Source organism: Cryptotermes secundus, unplaced genomic scaffold, assembly GCF_002891405.2.
Source record: "Cryptotermes secundus unplaced genomic scaffold, Csec_1.0 scaffold645, whole genome shotgun sequence".
NCBI lineage: Eukaryota > Metazoa > Arthropoda > Insecta > Blattodea > Kalotermitidae > Cryptotermes > Cryptotermes secundus.
In genome coordinates this window covers 598,832-618,765 of record NW_019723910.1, presented here as the reverse complement: position 1 = coordinate 618,765, position 19,934 = coordinate 598,832, and the positions used below count along the sequence as shown (strand labels likewise).

The following is a 19,934-nucleotide window of genomic DNA, read 5'->3' as shown; positions in this document are numbered from 1 at the left end:
CCCCCATCTACTGCTAAAGTCAAGAATGGTGGTGCTTTACCTCTACCCCCATACATCTTCATGGCATGGTGCTTAATTTAATTTAAATTAATTCAATTCAATTTAATTTAAGCAGAGGGAAAACTTGACCTTTCCTTTGTTTTCTGATGCTCGCGTGTTTTTCTTCACAATATGACTCACACAACCATATTATTCTTAAGTGAGTCCAACAAACAAATTTGATGTAATCAAATGTTAATACATCTTCTTAAAGTACCTGGCTTTTCCTCAATGTGACCAGCAGTTACTAACTGAACTCACCCCTTCTATTGGATTTTTTTGCAAAATTCCACAATACTGCCTCCACTTTCTTCTTATAATGCCTACTATATGCCCAGTAGGTAGTTTCGCAACTCGCTCATCCTTACTTTTTAAAATGGCGTTCTCCTCTTCTAGTACATCTTCTGGGAAGAAACATGAAACAAAACATATCTTAATCTGAATATTTACCATCTTATGCAGATTCAACTCCATGGAACACAGCATTTCTCAAGAAACTAACAGTCACTCAGCTGGCCAAGAAATTCTCTTTCAATTTGATTTGTTTCATTCTGGTCCATCACACTAACAATTATAAATACAAACCAAACCGTTCAATGTGACATATAAGTTTTTACTACATGAAAACTTATCTCCCTTATATGTTTCGGTCCTTACGGACCATCTTCAGAGGGAACAGCATTACAAACTGGAAACTACCATCACAATAGGTGTTTTGATTTAAAATACATACACTTATATTCTATAATGCACAGTACGCATAAAGTTGAACATTTCACAGTCACAGCAGCTTCCTGGTATTGTAAAGTTTTTAAAGTTTCTAGATGTTAATTTAAAAAACCTTTATTGTCACTAGTTAAAATTTTTTAAACCACGTAGGTTCGTGTCCATACTCCTATCGTCCTCCTTGTATGGGGCAGATTTTGTGCCACCCGTCTATATTGATGAGGAGGTTCTTGATGTCGTCCAGGGTTTGCTCGTGGCTTGCTGTGTTGTTTTCACTCTCTTTCTTTTATATAACCAAAGGTTAATTTCCATATTCACAAGAACTATACCAGAAGCCATCCTAAGCCAGATGAATCCAATCACTTTTACGCTCTATTTCCTTCAGATCCCCTGTAATATTATTAGGCCAAGTATGCCTGGGGCATCTGATGTACTTCTTCCCCTGAGACATTCACACTAAAATTTTGTATCTCATCTTACCCAAGCACACTATATATACGCACATCTCATTCACCTTGACCTTATCACCCTAATAATAATGAAACTGAACATCTGAGAAAGTCTTTCTCTATATAGGATCTGAACACTTAGTTCTTATAGCGAATCAAAACCATACTTCTTCTGCATGGATGCAGACTAATATCTAACAAGTTTAATTTCCTTTTAATAACTTACTGGTTTCCTCGATTTTAACCCTTTAAAGTACAGTACCATCTACTGTAACATTAAAAAGCTCCGCAATTTCCCACAAGCACAATTATGGGTTCTGTATCATTCTCGGAACAAACAGATATCATTTCCCTACACAGCATTAACCAGTTGGTTTTATAGTGGAAAACAGTGTGTTCTTTTGGAGGCAGGAGCTGAGTTCTTAAATATTATTTACATTATCTTCATGCTTCAAGGGCTTAACTCTCTCAAATCTTCCTTCTATTAGTGTAGGCATGAACTTTCAATCCTATATTTCCTAAAACCTTACCAGAATCATCACCTTCATCCTGCAGTACCATATGACTGGGAACTGACCACTCCTCCTCTGGCAGCAACTTTACAGCCACGATATCTCCATCCACTGCTCGGTTTAGACCCACGCGTCCTTGCACTAAAATCTACAAGAGTCAACAGATCATATCTGAAATGGGCAAAATAACCTGAATGTACATGATTCTGCATCACAGTATTAGTGTGAGAAAAACACGAATAGATGGATAAATGTGTAGATCATGAGCCAGTTTCTGGTATTAGACAGCATTCATTTTCCCCACTGAAAGTTCTTCTTACAGGTCACAAACTACTAACTGCACTACAGATTTGACAGGGAAAACAGAAATATTACATTAATTTCAAAAAGCGTAAATATAACCAGAAGGCTTAAGGAAATATGACATAACTCATGGTATTAAAAATATGTTAAAAATGTATAAATATCTCTAATTCATAATCAAATAAAAATCACAGACTAACCTGAACACTCACAGAATCACTTAACTTCTGCCTGAATCTTACGATACATCCTGCACTAACAAGGGAATGGTCTGATCCGACATGTCGAAACCTGCCCTGATTTTTTTTTTCACTGCAAGAGTACACACAACAAAATTTTAGCTGCTAATACGCACTGCAAGTATTTTTTAAAAATTTCCGAAGTCACTCATTTTTTCTGTACACAGAACCACTTGTACCAGAGGTTTGTACAACCCCAGCCTAGGCTATGAGTCAGCTGTGTTGTGTGTTGCCTTCTGCTCTGCTCCGGCTCTGCTAGGGGTGAACATTTCTCCAAGGGTCTGGCAGGCTACAATATTGGCCATGTTCAGCAATTTTTAAAAAATACTTGCAGTGCATATTAGCAGCTAAAATTTTGACAGTGGATTTTGTTGTGTGTACTCTTGCAGGGCAGGTTTCGACATGTCAGATCAGACCATTCCCTTGTAAGAGTAGGCTCGGGCCGTGCCATAGCTCAAGTGGTTAGTTGCTGGCTTCCCACTGTGGCGCTCTGGGTTCGATCCCAGGTCTGGTCAAGTGGGATTTGTGGTGGACAAAGTGGCGCTGGAGCAGGTTTTCTCAGAGTACTTCGATTTTCCCTGCCAATCTTCATTCCACCAATTGCTCCACAATGACCCTCACCTATCATCTGGGGCTGGTACAATAGGCCAGAAGTGGCGGCAGTACACCCCACTAGCAATATATATATATATATATATATATAAAGAGTAGGCACTGTTACATTATGGTTCTTCACTCCCATATGCACAAACTTAAATACTGTCCTGATTCTTATATGTCCTTGTGCAACTCAATCAAAATCTGCTAGGTTTCAATGCTTTTTCTTTCTGCTTTATTTCGCAACATGTTCCGGCCAAACTGACCATCATCAGGTGTACAAGGTGTGTTAAAGGAGTCTGGTCTGCTTTACTTTTTATGTATTAGATGCTTCTAGATGTTTCATTCAGGTTATGTTACACTATTCCTTTGTGTCTAACCACGTGTTTGGTTTATATTTGTTGAATATGTTGCCTTCATTTTCTCTGGTGTTGTATCTGCTCTGCTTGATTCTGTGTGTTTTCCATGTATTTGGCTTCTGGAAAGAAGCAACACTGAAACGTAGAAGATTTTGAACAAGCTGCACAAGGACAGATAACAATCAGCACAGTATTCAAGTTTATACACAATGCAACAGGGTGCTAAAATAGAATATTATGAATAGTTCCCATATGCATATCAAAGGAAATTTCCCATTCTTGCATTCCATTCTTTCTTACTCTATTTTCTTCATTTTGAGAAAATAGAAGTAAGCTTATGAGTTCAACATGCTGTCTGTGTGCCTATGAATTCCTCTCCTGTCAACTTTTGAATGCCTGAACCAATCTTTATAAAACTTTCTATGTATATCATGGCACCTGAGACCATCCCAGCAATGCACAGTGAAACGTCAAGAAATTTGGACTTTCAGAATTCACAATAATTCAGACATTTGTTTTCTTTTGTTCATTATGACCTTGATGATCACATTGCCACAATCAGTGACTACAAACTGCTGTGTGTAGCATTAGCATAGATGATGGCAGATACATGTAAGCCTCACATCGAACATCAAGAACAATAATACTACATATTGGGGTTACATAAAGTGTTTTTAAGACTGATGTTGAAACTTGCATTCTTACATTTTATAACAAGTAAATTTATTTTATTTTATGCATTCTAAGTTTAAAAATAAAGTTGTACTGCCTAAAAAGACACGTGAAATCCATTTCATAACTACCCTCAACATGTTTTCAGTAGCAGTTCCACAATTCGGACTTGCACTAATTCAGACAACAGTATATTCACAATTAGTCTGAATTAGTGAGGTCTTCCTGTACTCCATAAATCCCTCCCATCAGTCTGTTTATCTGTATCTGTATCCCCTTATTGTTGCTAGGCAACAGTGCAATAAAGACATTACTGCAGCAATGAATACACATAACAAAAGAGAAGAACTGTTGGACCTATTATTTTCTATGCAGTCTGTGTTGTACCAAATGAAAATAGGCGACTAGTTTTTTCCAGAACTTCCTGTTTTATAAACTTTATCCTACCTTCCTTTTACAGTACCTTCTATTTCAGCAAAATATCATTCCAAACTGCCCCTGCCATTTTACCCCTGGGGAAATAGCCCTCAGTTCCCATTGCATATGAGGCTGGGTGTGTCCCAGAGCCAGTCTGGACATTACGATTAAGATAAAATACTAGGTGGTTCAAATATGACCGGGACTGATTTTTTTGTAAACAAGCCGCACTGCGCAGCAGCTGTGTGACCTTGAGAGAGTGAAGCCACAACATCCACCCTCCCTCCTGTTAGGGTTAGAACCTGTTCAGTCCTGTCTGGAAGTTGCTAGAATGATGAGTGAACAGAAGGTACCGCGGAGCGTGGAACAACGCATTGTGATCAAATTCCTAGTTGGAGAAAACGTCCTGTCCGCTGAAATTCACCACAGACTCCAACAACAGTATGGGGAAAAGTGTCTCTCACGGACCCGTGTGTTTGAGTGGTGTAAGTTCTTCAGAGAGGGCAGAGAGCGCATGGAGAATGAACCACATGATCGTCGGCTGCGAACATCTGTCACCAAGCCAAACACTGATCGTGCAGACGCACTTATTCGTGAGAATAGGCGCATCACTATCAAGGAACTTGGAGCAATGATGTCCATCAGTGTTGGTAGTGCAGAAGACATGAAATACCACCTGCACTATCGCAAGGTGAATGCACGGTGGGTACCACGCACTTTGACGGACGTGAACAAAAAGGTGCACATGCAAGTTGCCGGTCATCTCCTACAGCAGTTTGAACACGAAGGTGATGCACTTTTGAAGTCTGTAGTGACCACTGATGAAACACAGGTGCACTACTTCATTCCCCGAGTCCCAGCAATCATCACGCGAGTGGCGGCATACCAGTTCTCCCAAACCCAAGAGAGCACGGAGGAGCCGTTCGGCAGGAAAAGTGATGGCAACGTTTTTCTGGGACTGGCAGAGGGTTATCCATGTAGACTTTCTGACAGATGCCAGAACAGTCAGTGCAGCTTATTGCGCAGACCTCCTGGCAACAGACGTGAAGGAAAAGATCCGATCCAAGCGGAAGAGAGATGGAAAGCGGGTAGCCTTCCTTCAAAACGATGCACGCCCCCATACGGCCAACACAATGGAAACCCTCCAGAAATTGAAATGGAACCTTCTGACAAATCCGCCGTACAGTTCTGATTTGGCACCAAGTGATTTCTACCTGTTCAGAAGGCTCAAATCACACTTGCAAGGCAGCGGTTTGTGGATGACGCTGTCATCCAGAATGTTCGGGAGTGGATACGACACCAACCGCAAAACTTTTTTGAAAAGGGCATCAGGATGCTTCCAGAACGTTGAAAAAAGTGTTGACTCCGGAGGGGAGTACGTTGAAGACTGACATGTGCAAATAAGTGTTTGGCAATTTTGGTTTAAAAAAAAAAATCAGTCCCAGTCATATTTGAACCACCTTGTATTTTGCCTCAACCAGGAACTGAACCCTGACTCCTCAGACGTCCAGCCCGTGGTCCAGTCACTACAGTGACTGAACTATCCTGGCTCCTAACAGGACACAAAAGATAGTGAACTTTTCTTACATTAAAGAGGGCACAGCACTATAAACGGAAGTACTGAATACACTTTACAATACTTCAGTAACATGGATATGATACAAACACATTACAGGCAAAGAAAATTACAGTCCACAGGCCATTCTGAGCATTCCAATACTCTTCAAGCACAGTACAAATTTCAGAGTACTTCTTTCCTGCAACCACCTGCAGAACTCACCATTTTGTCTTGTCCTTCCACATTCACTTGTCCTTCAAGAAAGTTTTCTCTAGATGCCAAGAATGAACCCTGAAGTAATTTCCCTGATTTTATGCCTTGATGAATCTGTGATGGAGTAAAATGTGCTGGAAACAAAGGTTCTCGCCCACCAGCCTGAAGCTCATATGTAGTGTTATGTTGGGACAATCTGTCTTCAAGACCTGGGCAATCTTCTACATTTCTTACATAGTCACTAACTGCAAAAACATAAAAATAAAGGAATTAAAGCACATGTCTCATCCCTCTGTATAATTTTATGATGTGTGTCATTCCTTTGTAGCAAAAATAGCAACATGACATAAAGACACTGAAGGTTAGGAACTATATATGTGAAATTTATCTTCTGCAATATAAAGATTTGAAAACATAAAGGGGTTGACATGGTGATCTACAGTTTCATAAATTCATACTTTTTTGAAGTTCCTACTTTCAATTCACTGTAATGACTTTTGGTTCAATTAGACTTTGCAGGCCATCTTAAAATTAATAACCTTCTGGACATTATCTGTTATCCTGTTTTTATTTAAAACAAAGTTTAAGAGACTGAACTCTGCCCCCATCCTAAGGTAAAACATCTACTCAGCTGTGCCCATTGACAAAACTAGTCCCCCGTCTTACCTTAACATAAGTTACATATTCTCTGAAGATCTATTACCATACATCACCTCAGGACCCTAAATTAATTGGTGCTTGTGCCATTCAGAACTCAAGTTTGCACATCTGACATGATATGATTACTAACTGTAAGAAATTAAAATGTATGAAGTTGAAGTTGGCTCAAATAACATAGTATTCATATCATATTTTGCGAAAATCAGTCATTTTGTTCAAAAGTTTGAAGAGCAGATATACAGACATTGAATGTGTAGCATTATGGACTCCAGAACCTATTCCTGGGTATGAAACATACTATCATCAGTTATGACATAAAAATATTGTTACAGTGTAACTCTGTGCTTATTATAAACAACATAAATGTAGAAAGTCGTCTTCTGGGATCTGGCACCATGTATTCTTNCAACTTGGAGGTCAGTGGCACGGAGGTAGCGGGTAAACAAGAAGAACCGGTTGGCTGGGGACAGGCTACTGGCAGTCAATGACATGAAGAACTTGGGTGACTGTGGAGTTCTCTTGAGGGAAGAGATGAGAGGTTTCCATGATTTGTTGAGACAAAACCCTGTTTCCTTGTTCATGTTTTTTGGATAGAGCTCGATCTCAATGGCCTCCATGATGATGCAATCCAGGTAACGGACCATATATGGCCTTAATCGCTGTTCACTGTTCCCATTGGTCCCCTCTCCCAGACCCCCCCCCTTTCCTGCTTCCTATATAACTAGCGCTCTTCTCTCCCGAATCATTGCAGCTACTGCTCTCTGTATTCGCATCGCGATTCACCTGCCCTGAAGATGGAGGGAATACGTTCCTCCGAAATGTCGGTTAAAACCAAGAATACATGGCGCCAGATCCCAGAAGATGACTTTCTTCATAGTCATCACCGTGAAAACCTCAAAACTTACAATATAAATGTAATACACGAAAGAAGCCATATGAATAACCATACTTGTGGCAACGTGAAGACCTTCGTTTTCAGCTTTCTGCTTACTATCAACATCATCTGTAAGTAATATCACTTTCACACGATCTCTTTTCCTTCGGTCTGCTTGACTTGACATCAGATGGCTTTCATACCATGCAACGGACACTCGTATAGCACGATCATTGCGGTCATTAACTTTCTCCCCTGGTTCTCGCTCTACATATGTATCCCTGTAAATAAATAAAAAAAATTGATAAGATAAAAGAAAGTCATAGTAAACAGAGCTTTAAAATATGGTCACCTGGTTGCCTGTACTAAATTGATCTTGCAAACTGGCAAGTCAAAATTACAAAACTATTTAATAGCAACAGACTTGGATTCAGTTCCTCTTATTGATGCTGGCATGTTGGCAATACTTTTACAACTATTTTTTCTTATGTCATCTACAAAGTGGCCAGATGAAGAAAAGAAAAAAAAAAAATTCAGTTACCTACACAGATACAAATGTGCACAGCACAGAAATTTAACCCCCTTCATTTCCCCGTCTGATAATGGTCACTTACTGGTGCTTTTCATAAATACCATATTTGACATGCAATTTGGAATGAACTTTGGGCAAGGCATGTTATTCAAGTGAATGGCAACATCGAGTAAGAGATCGACATTTTCAATAATTTTTGCAACATGTCTCAATATCAAAAATCTTTATTTTAGTTTCACATTAACCCGTTGCCGTGGTTCGTCGTGTATGGTTCGTCAGGGATTTAAATCGTCTGGGGGGGTTCGGCGTGTCTGTTTCGTCCAGCTGCACACCTATGTTATAACGCCCATAATAATTGGTGGTTTTGCTGTAGATTGTTAGATTTTTCGCTGGCCTGTTGTCACAAGAACAGAGTATACTAAGCCAACGAGTTTAGCTGAGATAAGTCATCGTTACATATGCCTGTCTTGCAGCAAAATTCCTGTGGCTCTGGCGAGCGGATTCTAGCTGTACCGTTATGAAAGGCCTGTTTACTTTGCTTTGAAGATATAAACAACCGAGACGTGATATTTACGATGTTGATAATATCATATTACCCTGAGCTGGCCACAGTAGCACACTCAATTGCAATTCTTAGAAGAGGGTTGTCCAAAATTTTATTCTCGTAAAATCAACTGCTTTCGCACAGTTCATAGCACCCATTTCTTAGAAAAACGCCACAATATAAGGCAGGACACTGTGGTCACCCCCTGAGACGATACGGATGTGTGTGGGGGAGGGAAAAGTACTCATTCCTTCATAATCATCGCTCCAGTTGACGTCATTTTATCGTACTGACCTTGGTGGTCGTTTCGAGGGATGACCGTAAATATCGGAGCGAGGAATGTGGGGCACCGTTGGGTTACACGAATGCTTCAAGGCCTTCCTTACACTGCTCGAATAGATACCGGGCGCTCATATTATAAGGTAAGTTTATAAAAACCATCTTTTAAGATAATTTTAGTGAAAGTTTCATGCTTCAAGGCGTCCCATTCACTGCTCAAATACTAAACAACCTGCTTCCATTGAAGATATAAAGGGCGCGCATATTATAAGGTAAGGTTATAAAACCACCTTTTAAGATCATTTTAGTGAAAGTTTCATGTTCCTATCTCATAGAATTTAAGAACAATGATGAATAAATAATTTTCGAGCAAAATTTAAATGGCCGGCTGAATATATTACCGCAGGAGCCGCGGCCGCGGAATTTAAATGACCACGTCAAAGGGTTAAATGTATTGGGAAATTTTTCATTTAAGAACCCTTACTTATTGTTTTCTTTATCTTACTTTCTATCTGCCATGACTCTTTGAACTTTCCAAATTGTAGCAATATTAACAGGAGCTATTTTTATTCATAATCATTTGATTAATGTACCCACAGAATTAGATGGACTCTTCCTGAATAACTCTTCATTTAAGGGCTTGTCATGAAATTCATAATAATTCTATGAGTGATGTAAGAACTTACTTATGATGTTCATTTACAAAAACATAGAATTTTCGATTTGGATTCCCAACAATATCCAGCAGCCTCTTATAAACAGAAGAACTCCGATGTTTCACCTCTTCTAAAACAGTCTGCACAACTATAACATTGCATAAAGCATCCTCTTCCAGCACATTAATCTGTAAAGAAAACCCATTTATTAAGATTATATATAACTGTATATAAGATTTAATTTTAGGATTTTGTTTAGAATAAAAGGTGACGGTAAAGTTATCCCTGTAACAGGCGGTGAAGGCCCATAGGGTGGCGAGACGTTGAGGGTCCCATATTTTCTAGACAATCGGCTTACAGATGGCGGTGAGGTTGTCAGCCTTATGTGCCGGCCGCCCTTTGCACCCCAGGAAGATTCCTGGTACTCATTTCTGTTAGAGGATGAGTTGACCCCTGGGCCATAGTGCAGCTGAAAGGATTAGGTCAATTGAAAAAAAAAAATCCATCTCATCAGGACTCGGAACCCGTGATCTTCCGGCTTGTAGCATAGTGCCTTAACCAACTTTGCTACAGTGTGCACCCCACTTATTTAGAACACAAGAGCAATAAGAAGAGCACTATTTTCTGGGATGTGACACCAGTCTGGTGGTCTACAGGACTACATGGCATATCCCAAAATACACTATTCCTTACAGTCATCACCATGACAACCTCAAACTGAACAGTGAAGAAATATATTAAATGAGGATTTACAATAGGGGAGAGGGGAACTGTAAGTATACATGAGACTGGGATCTCTCAGGACACATGTTTATGCATGTCTAAAGAAATTAACACATGCAAGCATGTGGACGTATACAGTGTGTCCAGGTTCTGTTAGGACTGTGCACATTAAAAATATAAGACATGAATTATTTTCAAAATTTCACTCTTTTTATTCAAAACAATATCCTTCTGAACCAATATATGGCTGGAATCGATTGAAAAGTTTTCGAAAATAGTCAATGTACTCCTTTTGTGGAATCACATTTAAAACTGTGGTACATTCCCTTTGGATGTCCTGGATGGTGTCATGACAGTCTCCTTTCATCATCAACTTAACTTCTGGGAACAACCAGAAATCTGCTGGAGCCAAATCTGGTGAATATGGAGGATGATCAAGGACTGTGATCCCTTTTCTGGCCAAAAAATCGTGCACGATCTTTGATTTGTGGGGTGGAGCATTGTCGTGGAGGAGCAACCAGTAACCTTGCTCTCGATATTCAGGTTGAATTCAAAGAATTCTCACCCACAAATGATTGAGGACTCCCAGATAATAATCAGAATTCACTGTTTGCCCTTCTGGCAGAAATTTCTTGTGAATGATTTCTTTGGAATCGAAGAAAACTGTTAAGAGTGTTTTTACTTGACTCTTTTGCACGTTCACTTTCTTTGGTTTCGGCTTCTTTGGTCTCAATCATGCTGCACTCTGCCGCTTTGTGAGAGACTCATATTGAAAACACCATGTCTCATGACCAGTTACAATCGATTTTGTAAATTTTGTACCACTTTGGGCCGACCGTAACATGTCTTTGCAGTGTTCCACTCTAGCATGCTTTTCATCGCCTGACAGTGCATGCAGTACAAACAGCGCACAGACCTTCCATTTGCCCAAATCCTCGGTCAAAATTTGATGCACAGTACTTTTTGGTATTTCCAGAAGCTCCTCGATGGGTCTTGCAGACACACATCTGTCTGATGCAAGGATTTTGGTCACATTTTTCACATTTTCTTCAGTGCGACTTGTTCTTGGCTTTGATGCACGTGGAGCGTCTTCAATGTCCTCCCTGCCATCACCAAATATAACATACCATTGAAAAATGGTCGAGCGACTCAAACAATCACTACCGTACACATTTTTCATCATTTCATATGCTTCTCTAGCTGTTATGCCTAACTTCAAACAAAATTTTATGTTGGCTCTCTGTTCAGCCGCCATTTTCCGATGAGTGTCAGAACAGTACTGTTACATTCAATGTCAGAACATATGATGCAGAGACACTTATGCTTTGAAATTATAGACAGTCACAGCTGAAACTTCAAGAATCTCAATGCCACAACTCACCAACAGATGGCATTGCAAGGAAAAATTAAAAAAAAAAAAAAATGAGTTCTAACGGATCCTGGTAACACCGTTTATAAATGGATTTACATCTGTGAAATTTTCACACAAAATATAATGGTTTTGTATATGCTCTGGCTAATCTACATATTCTCCTAATAATAATGGAGATCATAGGCTTGTTATAAAAAGCCTATTATACAAATTTCATCAAATTCCAAATCTGATTAATTGGTAAATGTAATCACTGACCAAAGCACTAATTACAGTACCAATTACCGTGTCCTACGGTGTTGTCGCTTGCAGATTTACTTATACTTTTTCTTCAACCCTGAAGATGGGGGCGATACGTTCCTCCGAAACGTCGGTTAACACCACATATACACGGTGCCAAACCTCAAATCTTACAACTACATTCTCGGATGTAACATCATATAGTCCAGAAGAAGTCCACTAACATTTCCGGATTCTTGGGATTACATAGAAATGTCTCTGGGACCCACATATAATCACTATTTTGCCATATTAGCTCATACAATAAGATTTTTTTCTCCTCTCACTCCCACTTTGGAAAATTTAGCTGATTTTTGTTTCACTGATCATTTTTACAGATGGTAGGACTCCTCTGACGGGTGGACAGCTTGTCACAAAGCCTCTACCTAAACACAGGACAACATAAACATAGAATAAATGCATACACACGCACAAACCATACATCCATGTCTTGTGTGGGATGTGAACCCACAATCTCGGCTTCCGAGCAAGCAAAGGCAGTACATGCCTTAGACTGCTTGGCTACGACGACTGACAAAATAAGATCAGTTATTCAAAATTGATATTCTACTTCTAGATATCTATCATAAACTTTGAAAAATGGAACGATGGAATAATATATAATATTTTACTGTATTCTTATTTTTTGGCAAATAAATAAAACTTAATTTGTTTCAAATGTTCAAAAAATATTTGAAAATGCTCTTTTACTCTAGGTCAATAATGGCACCTCTACGAGATGCACAGTCATGATATCATAAGCCTGTCTATAAACAGAAAAATATTATTCTGGGTCTAAAGTATAGATCTTCATGAAATATGTGACTCACCTGATTGAGAACAACACATGTGTCCAAAACAATATAATGAGGAAATGGAAATTTCTTGTTCTTTGGCTGAGGATTTTTCTCCAAAACTAGCTCCTCATTTTGATGAGCACAAATGGTGCATATATCTGATCCACACCATATGTCATCACGAAGATAATGTTCCCGTACAATCTGCAAAACAATTCCATCAAAAACTATCACACACCAAACCATTTAAAAACAAGTTACATCGAGCAAGCCAGCTCAAACAGTAATGCTGGTATTTTGGAGGTGCCCAGTTTGAATGTCAGCAAGGACACTGACTACCCTGATGGAGGTTTCTCATGATATTCTTCTGTGCCAGGACAGTGTCTCAAAACTGACCTCGACCACTTCCTTCCATGTCCATTCCAATTCATCATTCTCTAACCATCATATAATTTGACATGAAATTATCCAACTTACTTACAGTATCATTCAATACACCATAAATAAACATATAAATTACAATATCTATAGTCAATTCCCCACAATGCTTTAATATCCCTTCCAGCATTCCATGAAAACTCTGTACATTAAAACGGAAAAGATATTATGACTATGCAGCACCTTAAGAAGGTAATGGTTGCTTAGCTAGTGAAGAAATTTCCCACCTTTTACTGAACCATCCATTATGAAGTGTTCAAGAGGCTTCCACTGGTCCCTATCCTGAGCCAGGTGAATTCAGTCGACACTCTGTTGCCTTAAGATCATTTATAACATTATTCTCCCATTTGCACCTATATCTCACAAGTTATCTATTTTCTTCAGTATTTTTAATAAATCTGTGTGCATTTCTCATCTCTCTCGTGCATGTTACATGGCCTGCTCATCTCATCTTCCTTGTTCTGATCAACCTAATAACATTTGGTGAAGAGCACAAATTATGAAGTTCTCCATTATTCAATTTTCTACAGGTTCCAGTGACTTCCCGTCTCTTTGGATCAAATATTCAGCTCATCTCCCTGCTCGCAAACACCCTCATTCTATGTTCTTCCCTTACGGTAAAAATTTTGCAGCCACAGAAAACAACAGGAAAAATTTACAGTTTTGTATATTTCAGCCTTTGTTTTAGATAGGAGATTGGAAGATAAAAGATTCTTGCTGAATAGTACCAAGATTCTCTGAGATCAATCTCCTCTTAATTTTCTGTTACTGTAATTCTGACTGACAATACAGTTTTCTGGGATGTGATGACATGTGATCTGGTAGATTTTTACCATTGTTTTGGAGAAACCTTCTCCCTCTATCTTCTACCCTCAAGAACAAGGCAGCATGTTCCTATAAAACATCAGTAGATGTATACCTGACTACAGGGCATAATCAGAAGATAATGATCTTCATAGTCACCACTGCAAAAACCTGAAATTGTTTGTAATTTTGATACTGTAGCATGTACACCCATTACTAGGTATCAACTGCAAACAAACAGGTTCCCATGGCAACAAATCAACACACAACAGAGGAACTGCTGGAAGCAGTGTTTTCTGTGGTCCATGCCGAAGGGTTATAAGAGGGATGAATCTGTGATGAGAAGTCTGGTGGGTGGGCGTGTTCTGATGTATTATGAGGTCGAACATGTTACGTTTGCTATTACTTTCTTTTGTGTGTTCTTGTTCTTCTATCAATTTATTTACATTCATGATGCCTCTTTTTTTGGCTTTTTCAATCATTTCCATGATTACTGTCATGGGCCCGTACTGATGGTGTTTATTTAGTATGTGTTGGGCAAATGTTGATTCGTCCTTGTTTAGTCTTATGTTTCTTATGTGTTCTTTGTATCTTGTTAAATTTCTACCACTTTGGCCAATGTATACTTTTTGGCAACTTTGGTATGTTATTTCCTATATCCCACTTTGTTCGTAGGGGTTTATTTCTCGTTTTTCATTTATTAGTTTACCTATTGTGTTGGCTGTTTTGAAGGCTATCTTTATGTTAGTGTTTTTGAATAGTTTTGTGATTTTTCGTATGTAATTTCCTGTATTAGCAGAAGTGACACATTTTGTTCTTTTTCGTCTTTATTATCCAGGTTACCCATCTTTCGCTTAAGTTTGTTATATAGATGTGTGATGTCTTCCTTTCTATAGCCATTATTTAGTGTTATATTAATAATAGTATTTAATTCTTTGTTTTTAGCATTTTCCTCAAGGGGTAGTGTAAGAAGTGTGTATCCAATTTTTATATGCTGGCAATTTTTGCTCTTTAGGGTGGCATGATTTATTATTTATTGTTATGTCTGTCATTGTGGGTTTTCTGTATATTTTCATTTCTATCTGTCCGTGTCTATTAAATATATGAAAATAAAAACAAATCCACCTGGATAACAATTGGAATAAAAACTTCGTGTAAACACAAAAGACAACTATATTTGGCCAGTAGGGACAGTAATGATCCAAGCCTAAAAAGTCACTACAAAATGTACTGTAAAATTTTGTCAAAAGTCATTAAAGAAGCCAAACAGAATAACTATAACAGCCAAATTCTAAAATCAAACAATAAAATTAAAACCACCTGGGATATTGTGAAAGTTGAATCAGGAAAGAAATCTGTTAATGAAGACGTACAAAGTTTGAATATTGAAGGGAAGTCCACTAACAATCCACAAGCTATCGCAAGTGCATTTAATGAATATTTCCTTTCATTAGCTGAGAAAACATATTCCAATAATAATAATAATAATAATAATAATAATAATAATAATAATAATAATAATAATAATAATCCAATATACTATCTGTCACGTGCCTTTAACAATTCATTTCCAAATATAAATCTCAAATTCTCAACAAGGAAGGAAATTGAAAACATTATTAAATCCCTTAAGCCCAAAAATTCACATGGATATGATGAAATCTCTACCAAATTACTTAAAGCAAGCTCTGTTTACATCAGTTCACCCTTGAATCATCTATGTAATAAATCTTTATCATCTGGTACTTTTCCTCAACGCTTAAAATACGCTATAATGAAACCACTTTTTAAAAAAGGAGAGAGAAAATGCATCTCTAATTACAGACCAATATCCATATTGACTTCATTCTCAAAAGTCTTTGAAAAAGTTATGTATAATAGACTACTTGAACACTTAAATTCTAACAACATATTAGTCAAAGAGCAATTTGGATTTAGGAAAGACCTAACAACAGAAAAAGCAACCTATGAACTAACTAACGATATTTTAAGTGCTCTCAATGACAGATTAATTGTGGGAGGGATTTTCTGTGATCTAGCAAAAGCTTTCGATTGTGTTAATCATGATATCTTACTATCGAAATTAAATTTCTATGGAATAACTGGCAAAGCTAATGAATGGATCAAATCATACCTCAAAAACAGGTATCAAAGAGTTGAAATAAATAATAAAAACTCCAGTCATAATGCATTTTCAAACTGGGGAATTATAAAGCACGGTGTTCCACAAGGATCAATTTTAGGTCCCTTACTTTTTCTTCTCTACATAAATGATCTATCTAAAACCATCAACAATAAATCTAAACCAATTCTATATGCAGATGACACTAGTATAATATTTAAGAACTCTAAATTTGAAAACTTTAAAAATGACATAAATATTGTATTTGAAGCCTTAAACAGATGGTTCGAAGCCAATTTACTCTCATTAAATTTTGATAAAACCCATTACATATCATTCACAACTAAAAACAACCACCAAATTGATCTGGACATCAGTTATGCCAACAAATTAATCTGTAAAGTACTTGATACAAAATTCCTTGGAATACATGTAGACAGTACACTGTCTTGGAAAATACATATTGAACAAATTATACCTAAATTAAATGCAGCTTGCTATGCGATGAGATCAATTAAGCCTTTTATGTCACAGGAAACATTGAAGATGGTTTACCATGCCTACTTTCATTCTATTATGAACTATGGATTAATATTTTGGGGGAACTCTTCACATAGTGTAATAATTTTTAAAATACAAAAGAATATAATTAGAATCATTACAGGATGTAGAAGTAGAGATTCATGTAGAGAATTATTTAAGAAATTAAAAATTCTACCTCTTCAATCGCAATACATATTATCACTTCTCTTATTTGTTGTTTACAACAAAGATAAATTCAAATTAAATTCTGATGTCTATAACATGAATACTAGACAAAAATATAACTTCCACCTACCCTCATCAACTTTATCAGTATATCAAAAAGGAGTCTACTTTACTGGCATAAAAGTGTTCAACAATCTGCCACAAAGTATTAAAAACTTGGGCAATGATACTAAAAAGTTTAAATCAGAGTTAAAGAATTATCTACATGCTCATTCCTTCTACTCTTTAGATGAATACTTCAATGTAAATAGGGAATGATGTAAAATTAAGTTATATTAATTTTTAAGCTAAAATTGCCTGTACTTATGTATGTAACTTTTTGACTTGTTCTGTATCCATAGGTACTAACCTGCTTAGGATTTATAGAATGTAAATAAATTCAATTCAATTCAATTCAAAGTTTTCATAGTTTAAAGGGGGACAAAGTGTGCATGATACAGTTTATTTGTATCTTTCACTGTTTTATGTGAGATCAAGGTCAGCTTCACTTTTTTACTAGAACTTAATTTCCCACTGCTACAAAAGTTGTAGAGCTCACCAATATGAATTCAGTGACCATAAATTGAGTACCATCCCAATGAATAATCATGACTCGAAGTGCAAGAATGAGCCATTCCATCTACTCCTTTGCCAGACTGGGAAAGCTTGGTCATGCAGCACAGATCACTCTTCTAGTCTGTGTCATTGGTGCCCCATCTATGCCAACCGGGACAGCGGACACAGAAAACTGTGAAAGTTGTGAAAGTAAAGAAATTGTCCTTATACAGGATAGTAAAGGCACCAAAACACCACAGGCAACCGTTCTACAACATTGTACTTTGAGGGTCATTTCCTTACTTGCACAACTTTCACAATTTCCCTGTCCACTGTCCCTATTGGTCTGGCCAGGGAACCAGACTCCGTGATTCCCCCCTATGGTTCTTTCAGAGCAGAAACATATACCATAGCACTCTGAATATAAGACACCCTCAAATTTTAGATGCATCCAGTTTCTGAATGTGGGTTTTATGAAAAAAAAAAAAACACAATGGTACACATTCCTTGAATTTAAGAACCACCTCAAATTTTCAATGGGAAAATATGTGTAAAATGTGAATCTTATATTCAAACTAATACAGAATATACACAGACACTCATCTACCCTACACATTTGAACACTTTCCAAAGCATTGGTGACACTCCCCACAACTATACAGTGTAAAGATTCAAAAAGCTTAATCTAATTCAGTGAAAATAATATTGTATTAATACATTTAAATCATCTCTTGGCAAAAAAAAAAGAATAGCAAATGCTTTAAAAACAAAGTATTTCTCAAAGAGTACTATCTTGTGGCATATTGTGTTGTGTAGTAGGGAGGGAAGACATTTTCAAACCAACAACTGGGAATGAGAGTTTGCATGAAATTGGTAATGATAATGAAGTTAGAGTAGTAAACTTTGCCACACTGTTGTATCCCAGTATTTCAGGGACTCAGGTTCGCCAAGCGGTGAGCGATTCGATGTACGGGATTGGGATTAGGTGGAAAGACAACAGCAAGCAGTTGGATTTAATGGTGCTGTATTGTTAGAATAGGAGATGCTTGATGAAGTGCATAGAAATGGAGCGGGCACTTTAAAGATTCCCTACAAGGGGTGAGGCCGCAGTCCTGCCCGTCTAACCCTTGTGACAACTGGAATCCGACTCTCTGTGTGTCTCGCCTTCACCTCCAAGCTGCAGTAGTAGTCCTTCACACATGTGTGGAAGGGGAGGAGACCACACACACATATTTGTTTAGTCTATGCATTGGTTGCGAGCCGTCCACAGCTTGGAAAGAATATTTAAGATGCCCAAGAAACACAAAAATATAGTACACAATTATACAAGTACTCACACTTCCACGTATGCAACAACATCAAAAAATCTTACTATCAAAAGTACAATGTTCCCACATCATAACATCCATAAATTTACTTGGACATCTCCTGATGGGAAGATACACAATCAAATAGACCATATTTTGATAGACAGGAGATGGCACTCAAGTATACTTGATGTCCGATCATTCAGGGCAGCAGACTGTGATACTGACCACTACTTGGTGGTGGCAAGGTTAGGGAAAGACTGGCGGTGAGCCAACAAACAACATGCAGAGTTCATATGGAGAGGTTCAATCTCAAGAAATTAAATGAGGTAGAGGGTAAAGAGCAGTATCGTGTTGAAATCTCAAATAGGTTTGTGGCTTTGGAAAACTTTGACACTAAGGTGGATGTTAATAAAACTTGGGAAACTATTAGAGAGAATATAAAAATGTGAGCCAAAGAGAGTCTAGACTATTATGAACCGAAGAAGCATAAGCCATGGTTCACTGAAGTATCCTCAAAATTATTAGATCAAAGAAAGCAGGCCAAATTGCAATGGTTACAGGACCCAAGCAAGATAAATGGGGATAATCTGAACAAGACGTGAAACCAGCAGGAATTTCAGGAACAAAAAGAGGAAATATCTGAAAGACAAAATTGATGAGCTTGCAATGAACAGTAAGAACAAGAACATTAGAGACCTGTATAGAGGAATAAATGACTTTAAGAGGGGTTACGAGCCTAGCAGTAACTTAGTGAAGGATTAGAATGGTGATCTGCTTGCAGATTCCCACAACATTTTGAATAGGTGGAGGAATTACTTCTCTCAGTTATTGAATGAACATAGGATCAGTGATGTTAGGCACACAGAAATCAATACAGCTGAGCTGTTAACTCTTTGACTGTCGCGAAGGGTATTTAAATCCCACCCCTGTCCTGGCAGGCCCTTTAAACCTTATGTCGCTAAAATGCATGTAGTTACTTTTTCCTAAACAACTTCAAAAAAAAAAACTGGTTTTTAAAAACGAAATTTTCAGGAACTAATTAAAATACAATATTTTATGCAATAAATGCCTTTCCATACCTCTTTATTAGTTTTTCTTCATGTGATAAACATTGAAACATGAAAGTTTGCAGAGAGCCACACCACAGCCTGCACACGA

The 19,934-nt window shown here is 37.7% G+C and overlaps 1 protein-coding gene across 2 annotated transcripts in view; it reads right to left on the bottom strand.

Annotated features, from left to right (window-relative positions):
• Nucleotides 1–19,934, bottom strand: part of LOC111862108 (exosome complex exonuclease RRP44) — a 38,360-nt gene that overhangs the window by 15,057 nt on the left and 3,369 nt on the right. The window contains exons 2-7 of one of the 2 annotated variants that reach the window (XM_023847233.2): nucleotides 12,834–13,004; nucleotides 9,660–9,817; nucleotides 7,694–7,899; nucleotides 6,094–6,329; nucleotides 1,745–1,874; nucleotides 301–443 (exon numbers count right to left, since the gene is read on the bottom strand). In XM_023847233.2, the coding sequence (XP_023703001.1) occupies nucleotides 301–443; nucleotides 1,745–1,874; nucleotides 6,094–6,329; nucleotides 7,694–7,899; nucleotides 9,660–9,817; nucleotides 12,834–13,004 (1,044 nt within the window). The remainder of the gene's footprint in view (nucleotides 1–300; nucleotides 444–1,744; nucleotides 1,875–6,093; nucleotides 6,330–7,693; nucleotides 7,900–9,659; nucleotides 9,818–12,833; nucleotides 13,005–19,934) is intronic. The other variant, XM_023847234.2, reaches the window with a different exon arrangement.